The following is a 10,758-nucleotide window of genomic DNA, read 5'->3' on the forward strand; positions in this document are numbered from 1 at the left end:
GCGTTGAGCCAGTCCACAGTCCGGCTGCCAGCATGTGTTTCTGGGGGAACAAGGCTCGGCCGGCAATAAGGTCCCCGCACTGCGTTTGTTGGGCCCTTGAACTGCCAAGCCTGGCAGACTTAGTACTGTACGTACGACTGTTTTCAATAGACTCCTAAGAACCTGGAATGGAGTGCGATAAGCTGATGTCAATGCACTGGATTTTTAGTCTTTGCAGTATCTTTGGAGTATGACCAATTGTTGTAAGTGGTGTTTGTTTTGTGTTGAATTTTCCCCTGTGCTGCACTACTAACTATCCTTGTGACCAGGTTACCCTTGCAAAATCGATTTTTAATCTCAATGTGTTTCAACCTGGATGAATAAAATAAAAATAAAGCCAAAAATCTTTCTGACATGGTCTGGTAGCAGGAGGCTAGTGTTTGCAGGCTACAAGCTAGCGGTGCCAGGCCTGCCTGCTGGGATCCTGCAGTTAGCTATCTGGGGCCGTTCACCCTGTCAAAGGCATGGCCAACCCTGGATTACTCACCCTCTTTGTCTGCCTGCTTTTCTCTCTCTTATTCTCTCATTGGCCTGACTTAGTGCTAAATATCAGTCTTCATTCATATTACTATAATGCCAGTTGTGAAATGAGGATTTGATTGAATGCAAAGTCATCTTCCTCTTTTAGAAAACTGGCATATTCACAGGGAGACATAATACTTTCTGCTCTGGCGCTATATATAAAATAGTATATAATATCATGTTGATTGAATTGAAGAGAAGAAAAGAAATGTTTGGTTGTGTTTTTATTATTATTACTCCATTCATCTTAAGACAATAATCTCCAGTCATAATTAGGTCCCACACGTGTGGCATTCAAACCTCTGAACAGAAAAGTGACACAATCTCTTTTGAGCAATGAAAAAAAATAACATCTGACACAGCTGGAAACACATCAAGTATCATGCCCAGTCGCATCCACTGCTCTTCAACAGTGTAGTATCATAGAATATCTCACAAAAATACTCTTTATACTCGACAACTCAACCTCACTAGTCTCCCTATGGCCGCGACCAGACACAAACTGTACAAAAATAGAGGTCAATAGAAAAATAGGATATCTGACGAGAGGTTTGGTTCGAGGAACTTCTGAATCTCAAATTCCCCATCCAAGAGTTGAAACATGCTGTAGTCCACCCTTGGTTTTGATTTTTCCCATTCCCTGCATATACTGCGATTAACCTTATCTCTATTTTCACAAATGGACATTACTTTTCTGTTTTTAGTCAGAGCAAAACCAGCTGGGAACCGATCGTCAAGCCCCAACCCCCCGTATCTCAAAGAAAAATACAAGTTAAAAACACACAAAGAACTAATGTTTTTGTTGTGTTCCAACGTCAGAGGTTTTTTCTGGGTGGGGGGGGGTACCAGCCTGTATGACTACAAGTTGTATGTCCTCACTTCAGGCCTATCTATATCAACTTAGACATAAATTACCTGTGTGTGTGTATACACAATGCAACCTCCACACCTCTGACAAACATGCCGTTTGTAATAGCGCCACATAACCATGGAGACCAACTCTGGTGTGTTGCGGGGTTTGGCAAGTCTCTCACCTCCCTCTCCTTTTTGTCCTTCTTCGTTCTTATCCACACACACACACACACACACACACACACACACACACACACACACACACACACACACACACACACACAACCTCCCTTCCAGCTGGTTTTGCATTGGTCCGGATCTACTTGATTGCTCCAAAAGCCTTTGCCCTTAGTATAAGAGATCTATCTCAGTATTGACACTCTTTGGTCCAAAATACATTCATTAACAGCGTAGCCCACACAGAGATCCCTTAGGAGCTGATCCCACCGAAGAAAACCTTTGCAGGCTGTAAAACCCAAGGCGTACTGCACTGCATTTGTTAGAATTAGCCTAGAAAAAGTACAGCAGGAAGATGCACCTCTTTACTGTTGCAAGGAAACCAGGGAACATGTACACCGAAACCTACAATGAGGTCGGGCTACAGAGTTTAAATGTTTTCAATTTGGGATGCATGCAGCTGTGCGCGGCCAAAAAAGCGTGTAGCTCATGTTAGAAAACAGTGAGACACTTAGCCATTGTTCTTATTGGGAACCGTGCTTGGTTCAATGAGAACAATGAGAACCAAGGGGGACAATGACAATACAGCCCCGCCCAGCTATTACAAAAAAGCATTCGGTGGGATCGGCCCCTAAAACAGCTCTATAGTCCTCTAAAAAAAAACAGGAATAACAAAATATCTCTTCCCTGTAGGATTTCTTTTTTTTATCTAGGCACTTTTTTCCTCAAAAGAAAGTTATTTCTGTACAGTGATGAAGCGTGCGTTTGTCCGTTGCGATGACATTGGATAAACATGGCCGACATTGTCCGTCTGCTGCGGGGGGGGTTCCTCTTCTCATGTAGAGTGTCTCCCGCTTCTCTATTTCCACTCGCTGTCAACACGAAGCTGATTGTACGTGATTCGCATTCGACCTCGTGGAACGCTGTGATCGCCGACCCTTGGTTTTTTGATGCGCTCTTTGTACAAAATGTAAGTCTTGGTTTTCAGCATAGATTGAAAACCACCATGTCCGGTATTGTTGGTAGCTCAGACATTCTGTAACACTCTGAATTTAAATCGAACGAGGCCATGAGGGTCATCATCATGTTCACCTGACTGAGGGCAATATCTGACACTCGCGCTCCCACCACCCACTCTGACAACAATCCCCTCCACCCGGTCTCCCTTACCCCCCGGGGAGAAAAGCCTTTCTCCGCGTCGGGGGACCTTGATGTGTCTCCCCTTTCCATCCTCCGTTCTCCCATTCCCCCCGGAATTCCTCAGAGAAAGAAATTCTTCCTCATCATCGCAAAAACGTCAGGGGGAGCCAACATGGACAACAACGACTACAGCAGCAGCGGCAGCGGCAGCGACGGCAGCACAAGCAGAACGTGGGACGAACAACGTTTTGGCCTTTTTTTAGTTGCAGGGCAGCCAGGTGGCCTGCTGGTAGACTGGGTGATACGGCGGCGGGTGGTAGTGGCGTGACGGCGAGGGCGGACACGAGTACACCGGCTGCACCTGCGCCACATAGTAGTTGCTGAAGTTGCCGTCGGCCACGTACGGCGCCGGCTGGTAGAAGCAGGTGACGTTGGCCGCGTTGGGGATGGCGTTCTGCTCGGCCAGCACGCGCAGCGCCAGCGACGAGATGAGGCTCAGCGTCTGCCGCCGCTCGTGGCCCATGAGGCACACGGTGCTCTCGCGCACCACCTCGTAGAGCGTGGCCAGGTAGTCGTACTTGCGGTCCTCCAGCCCCACAAAGTGGTTCTGCAGGTAGGACTCCAGCTTGCGCCGCTGCTCGCAGATGTCCGAGAAGTCGATGAAGAAGCGCGAGCACATGTAGCGCTGCAGCAGCTTCATCTCCGCCTCGCAGGCCGCGCGGAAGCCCCGCACCAGCAAGTGGCAGTACTTGAGGAGCCCCCCGCCGCGGATCTCCTCGGGGCTGCGCGTGCAGATGAGCCGCCGTCGGAGGTGGTCCAGGGCGGCGGGGAAGTCGCCGTACACGCTCTCGCCCAGGATGGTGGGGTGGAAGGTAGCGGCCATGGGGTGCTCGGAGCACTCGTAGAAGAGCAGAAGGGAGTCCAGGCGGATCTGGAAGGAGTCCACGCTGAACTCGAACTGCCGGCGCAGGGAGTCGACGAACTTGAGCTCGACGTTCTTGCCGCGGTTGTTGGAGAGGGAGATGAGGCTCCAGCGGTCTGAGTCGTTGCACACCTTCACCATCTTCTGGACATAGGCCTCCTGGGTGGGGGAGGAAAAGGGGAGAGGTGAGGGGGTCAGGGGTGGTTTGAGTTGGACACTGATCATCAGGAGGTCATGGCGTCAGCTGATGCTGTGTGTTTGCTGTTCGGTCAAAGCGCCTCGCAGGGATCTTTGTTTTTATTGCTTTTGAGTCCTCTGTGTAAAGAATATGCTCGTCTAGGGACTTTTCCACGTTCCTAATCTCTCTGTGTCTGCAGACGTAAATTGGGGGTGGGGGGGGGGGGGAAGTCAAAATTTATTTCTGCTTTTTTCTTTCCTATTTGAGGGCTTAGAGCATGAAATGTTCATCTCGTCTGACCATAGGCCTGCCAAACCAATCCAGACAGCAATTGTAATAAAGGGCTTCATAAGTCAACTTGAATATCATGGTGCAGCGGTGTACAGGGGTAGAAAAGGTCGCAAAAAGTAACAGTGTATGAAAATGTTCAAATTAGCATTGATCGACTTTGTTTTTGATTGATATTCATTCGATAAATTAAAATGTAGGTATAGATTTACAGCCAACCAATGAACAACATGAATCAAAAACTATGAAGGATAAATAGAAAAAAGCTTATTTCCATTATTTCCATTTCATTGGTCCTTGAAATAGGTCAAACTTTATTAACTTATTTATAATTCAAGACTCTTTTGTGAAGTACTTTCTTCACATTCAATTTAAGTCAAGTTCATTGCATCAAAGTGAACGTTCCATGTTTCTAATAACATTGATTTTTACAAAGTTATTCATGGGTTCCGAGTAGCTCTTGCAAGTCCACATCAAGGAAAAGGGCTGATATTGTGGCTTTAGCTTGTTCAGGCGAGAAGGGTTACTTTCTCTAGGAACTCCGTAGCCGGCTGATTAATGTGAATCTGACTCAAATTGGATTAGACAGAATCCTCTTTGAAACCCATCGTTCTGACTAGGCCTATCTATCTGCAGCCCTATCATTCTGTTGCAGCTATACATTCAAATACTGTATAAAATAGACCCCAACGTCGATGTAGCCTATAAGGTTACTTTATAGATAGTTGGTCTTGGGCGCAATTAGTTCCAATTGCCCGTCAAATAAGCAGGCCTCCCAAGTAGGCAACGTGAATCCTCATAACATCCTAGTTCCTGTGGTGATTAACGAGATGTCATAGTGAAATCTCTCTTGGCACTTCGTTGGCGAGTTAGACCAAAGTGTCTGAGCCTGCACAATATTATAGCTACAAATAACAGAACAGGTAACATGTCAAAACACCTCATCAAGTGGTTCACAGCCTTTTTGGACACAGACCTAATTTCCAGCTCTTGAAATGTTTGCGACCTCAGCATTAACTTTTCTGCATCTGTTTCCCCTCAAATTATTATTACCCAATTAGCATCTGCCGGTAATATCAGTGTTCCGAGGACGTAATCGCATCGCTCTGCTGCACACTTAGTGATAAGTAGTATTATGCTGCCTCGTGGATATGAATCCTGAGGCAGTCAGATATATTGGCCTACAGGATTTCTATGTGACCTTTTAAAAAAGTATTTCAAAAAAGTGTTTGTTAAAATGTATGATCAAATGTATACAGCTTATATCAGCAATCTCCTGCGACCACACATGCATATCAGAAGACACCCCAAAGGTTGAGAACCAATGGTGCATGCTGACCTTTAAGGTGACTGGTGTGATCTTCTCCTTATTCACTCCTTCCGGCAGAAAGTCCAGCAGTGCATCCAGAACGATATCCTTCACGATTTGAAACTCCAACTCCCCTTTCAGATCGGCACAGAATATCAAGTCCAGGTCCTTCCAGCCCAAACCGCTGTCCTCGTGCAGGACGTGGCTGGCGGCGGAGCCGTTCAACCGCACCTCCCGCACATGTATCCGCTTCTCCTCCATGCGACAGCGGACCACCTTGACGATGTCCCTCGGTTTCATCTCCAGCGTGGGGAAGTTCCATCGCCCGTGGATGGGGATGGAGCTGGTGAGGATGGCGTCCAGCCGCTGCACCTGGTCCCAGTTGAGGACGCTTAGGTTGAGGCTATCTCTGTCTAAGCAACTATCCACAGGAGGCGGCGAGTCCGCGGGCTCGTCCATCTTGCCGGGAGGTAGATATTAGTTGTTCAATGTAAACATACACGTTTATATCGAGTGATTTCTCGTGCTTTGGTCGAGGGGTCAGTGTCCGTCCAACCCCTTCAGATGACTGCTGGGGCCTGTGCTCTAAATCGGCGATTTACGGTCGCTTCTAGTCGCTAACATGATACGATTCCGTGCAAAATGGTATTTCTGCAGAAACTACGACGTGCACTGTGGACATGCGTAGCCAGAGATAGTGTAGTCCTACTTCTTACATAAAGTCTGCTAGGCTAGACTAATTCGATTCATCAGCTGTTCAAAGCCTTGAGGATAACTCACTCGCATCTGCTGGGTGTCCGTTATTTTCTGACCCGTTCAAAACATGGCACGTCCACAGCATGCATCCACCAACATTGACAGAAGTTTCAAAAGAACACGCATTCCGAAAAGTAGCCGTTCCTTTTTTTTTTTTTAAGTGTTGCTTTTACGCACCGCCGTCCGCGCGCCTCCTTCTTCGCAGCTGCTGCATCCGTTACGCACAAATGTTGCAGTTATAATATTCGACAATGCACACCTACTTTCGCTTTCTTCAGAAAGTGGTGCGTGAAATTGTCTTATGACTTACATTTTGGATTCTTTTTTCGAGGGTTGGCATTGTACAATGCCACAGAAGTCCCGCTGCACAGCTGCTGGAGAAGTTGTGAAAACTAGAAGCCCCGAGCCAGAGGAACGGCGGGGCTTCTCTACGTAATTGATAGCCACGCCCACCAATGGCTGCAGAGTATCCTCCTTAGATCTACGCCAAGGCTCCGCTATAGTGATAACAAATTAGCCGGTTTTACACTATTTCATGACTTTAGTTAAAGTGATACATTACCGATTTGATAAGTATAGACTTAACCACCCCGTGTATTGTTTTGGCACTGTTTATTGTGCAGGCAGTCACACAATTGATTCCCAGTCTGTGCTGTGATAATATTACACATTACAATATTACACAAGTATACGTGTAATATTGAGTTTTTGTGTGTGTAATATTGTGTTTGTAAACGTTGCATCTACTCTCATAAAGTTCAAATGTGAACTGTAAAGAGATAACAAAGAGCGTCAAAATAAGAGGAAGAAAGAATAAAAAGAAGATGAAAATAAATTGTCCACATCGATGTGCAGGACAGATGAGTTGGGAGGTGGAGTTTCTAGCGCCCACCTCTAGACAGTTGTTTTAACTCCTTATTCTCACAATGCATGGTGACGTATGTGTGTTTGTGTGTGTGTGTGTGTGTGTGTGTGTGTGTGTGTGTGTGTGTGTGTGTGTGTGTGTGTTTGTGTGTGTATGCCTTACATGCATCTATCCATCCATAAATAGAGCATTACACACATCCAGTTCATGCACGTGCATAGCCTACATACAGGCAAACCTACATATAAGCACATATCCATACATGCACACATACATGCATACATGTATATATGCATACATAGATACATGCATACAAACATACATATATACATACGTACGTACATACAGATATAAACAGACACACAAACACACACACACACACACACACACACACACACACACACACACCCACAGAAGTATACATAGGCCTGCAAACAGAGGAGAGCCTCATTCTGTCCATACATACATTACATTACAGCTTGTAGTCTCGTTAGGCTAAAGGCTAAGCTAGGCTAGGCTAGTTGTCAGGGAGAATTTATCAGTACACAGCTTCACTGGCACATCTGCGTCACTGCAGACGAGCCCATAAACCAGCTTACTGAAGATTAACCTGTATGTGAAGTGACACATACTCTCATACACACACACAAACACACACTAACACACACACACACACACACCCACACACTCACACACACACACACACCCACACACACACACACACTCATGATGCACACAAACACACACACACACACACACACTCACGTACACACAAAGACACACACAAAAACACAGACATCCGCACACATACACACATTCCTCCATGCATTAACAATAATGTTAAAAATGCAAATTCCTCTTATTCCAAAGCTTATGTCTGCGATGATTAATACTGCAGAAAGGACGGTATTAAGTTTAATCTATGATCTTTCCCACCACAAAATAAATGGGACAGATACACAGAATACATTTTCTTTCATCTCCTCCAGTCACACTAAATAGACAAACCACAGACTATCAACAGAAATACAGATCAGACTTTGGCCACCTGTACTGCAAACAGGCATTTTGGATGCAAGGGTTTCGGGCGTTTCAAGCATTGTTCTAGGATGCTTTAAATGAATGCCGCGTGGGCTAACTATTCTATATGAAATTGAACAACAGCCTGGGGGTTAATGGAGGTCAATATGAGTCTGTAGGCCATGCGGGCCTGCGGGACCACATGTCCACTGCCCCCCCCCCCCCCCCCCCCCCCCCCCCGCACCCCCGGTTCTCATTCACCCACTGACTCAGTGACAGGCTCAGAGCCAGAGAACGCTGCGGTGCAGCAGGGAATTACCTGACCTTTGACCTGGGAAGTGGATGACACCAGCTTGGTTCCCAGTGTCTGACGGCATCAGCGGATTTATGGGAGGAGATCTTCCACCAGACCCCTTTTTAGCGGGCCAAAACCTATAGATACATGCCACATTTGGCAACAGAGTACAAAACCTTGCGCGTGTGCATGCACATGTGTGTCTGCCCACGTCTGTGTGTATGTGTGTGTGGGTTGATGGATGGGTCAGGGTGGGTGGGTGTTTGTGGTGTGTGTGTGTGTGTGTGTGTGTGTGTGTGTGTGTGTGTGTGTGTGTACATTTACATTCAGGGCATTTATCAGATGCTTGTATCCAAAGGGACTAACAAAAAGTGCATTTGTCAGAAGAATGAGAAACTATGCATCGCTGTCAGTACAGTGCGGATATAGGAGTGCATGCACACAAACATCAATGCATTGGGTCACTCTGGATTTGTATGCATATCCCTTTGTTGGTTATTTTCATTTTGCTTACTGCAAGTTCATAAGCATCTGTATACCTTCGTCCACAAACTCTCAATTCTCTTCCTGCTGCCCCCCCCCTGCCAGCCATTCAGCGACATGCCAAAGTTAATTATGAGCTTACGTTGAGCCACGAGAACGGAACAGGCCGCTTTTAAACTCCGCTTACCCAGCCACCCCCATCCGCTCAATCACCTTCTCCACCACCACCACCACCACCCTCACTGGCTTTTACCCTACAATTAAAATAATCTATTAATTAATCATTCAATTACTTCCTGTGGTTTATACTGTTTACGATTACAGGCCACATGCACTGTTCTGTCGGATCTCTATTGTTCCACTGGAGCCATAGTTTTATGTTTTACATTTAATTTGAAATCTAGTTCCTTTGGCGTTGTTGTGTTAACTCAAGACAAGGCCGCATAGTGTTAGTGCTTTGAAGATGGATAGTGACATTTAGTTAAATATTTTCAGTATTTTGTGAACAATAAATATGGTGAGTCGTGTTTATATACTGTGCATGACTTGAGCGTTAAGTGCATATTGCAATAAACACATTCCCTTCCCTGAGCCGGGCTATTCCACTGCATCCATGACGGCTCTCATGGATGTGATCAATGTGGCGACACTGCACCCTGTAGGCTCAAATAAAAACATTAAATCAGTAAAAAGTAAAAGAGATGAAATCCTTAGTGCCTTTTATTTCCTTACATTGTCCTGCAACTGTAAGTCCTCATCAGAGTTGCCACCGTTGTGTAGGCCTTAGGCTTCTATTAGAATGCATCATGGGATTGTTGGTTGTTGATAGGCTTCTCCTCCATATTTAGAGACTCAATTTAGGCTAATAAAAAAGATATATAAGATATGCAATATATAAGATATGCAATATGCATGAGAAACGCTTTGGAAACACAACAATCGCTTCCCAAAATGCCAAATCATATCACGATGAAAAACTTAACAAGGACGAAAAGAAAATCACTACCAACATAATAACTAACATTCCAATGCTCTAATGCTTCCAAACTAGAGGCAGGCATTGCGTTGGGACGTCGCGTTGTACAAGCCCTCCCGGAATCTATCTGCGAGCATCAGTTTTAACTCTGGCCTTAATAGCAGCCCTCGGCCAGCCATGCCGACCTTGTGCAGAGCTCTGAGTAGCGTAAGCCCCCACTAACTAGCTCCATAGCCACTAATGAGATATCCTCACGCGCACGCTGCCCTGGACATAAGCCATGCTACACTGCTCCCTCCTGCACACTGTGCATCTCTTCTTCACTCTCTCTTCCATTCTCTCTCTCTTCCTTTCTCCCTTTTTGCCTTTCTCTCTCCCTCTCTTTTTCTTTCTGTGTGTGTGTGCGTGTGTGTGCGTGTGCGCGCGCGCGTGTGTGTGTAAGTGGGTGGGTGTGGGTTGGTTTTTGTGGGAGAATTGAAAGGGGAAAGATTGTAGCAATATCGCCATCTACAGGTGGTCTTTGTAAAAAAGATAACAGACGTCCACTGTCTCTAATGCTCCGATTTTGAATGAGCTATGGGGCACTCTTCACTTAGTAAAAGCTCTCACGTAAATTCATATCAACCAGGCCACTCGCTCTCTCTGTCACTCTCTCTCTGTCGCTTTCTCTGCTAGTGTAACACCGGTGAAGTACTTTCCCACACATAACCCCAGATAGAGGACATTCTCGTAGTATTTGTGAAGACATGTCATATGACACTCAGTGAAGAAATCTTGCCCGATGAGACAATATACTATTATATTGTCGACATTAAAGTTGTGTGATCTGAAAAAAGTAAAATTCTCTTTCATTTAGTTTTTTGATTTAGTGAGACCTCCCTGTGTCTGCAGCCCTCATGCATAACCAGAGCAGCAGACTTTCGGGTGTGTCGTTGG

At 45.8% G+C, this 10,758-nt stretch overlaps 1 protein-coding gene across 1 annotated transcript; it reads right to left on the reverse strand.

Moving 5' to 3' along the window:
• Nucleotides 1–767: 767 nt before the first annotated feature.
• LOC307088154 (terminal nucleotidyltransferase 5A-like) lies at nt 768–6,476 on the reverse strand. The gene is made up of 2 exons (XM_079753952.1): nt 5,458–6,476; nt 768–3,811 (listed from the first exon to the last, which is right to left on the reverse strand). Exons 1-2 carry the CDS (start codon nt 5,884–5,886, stop codon nt 2,990–2,992), a joined length of 1,251 nt encoding a protein of 416 aa, XP_079610078.1. The 5' UTR covers nt 5,887–6,476; the 3' UTR covers nt 768–2,989.
• Between the last annotated feature and the right edge of the window lie 4,282 nt (nt 6,477–10,758).

This window comes from Pollachius pollachius (genome assembly GCF_949987615.1).
Source record: "Pollachius pollachius genome assembly, chromosome: 16".
In the NCBI taxonomy this organism is placed as follows: Eukaryota; Metazoa; Chordata; class Actinopteri; order Gadiformes; family Gadidae; genus Pollachius; species Pollachius pollachius.

Coding starts and splice junctions, on each gene's coding strand:
- LOC307088154 (XM_079753952.1), bottom strand. CDS start 5,886: ATGGACGAGCCCGCGGACTCGCCGCCTCCTGTGGATAGTTGCTTAGAC. Junction 3,812..5,457: donor TCACACCAGTCACCTTAAAG/GTCAGCATGCAC, acceptor TCCCCCACCCAG/GAGGCCTATGTCCAGAAGAT.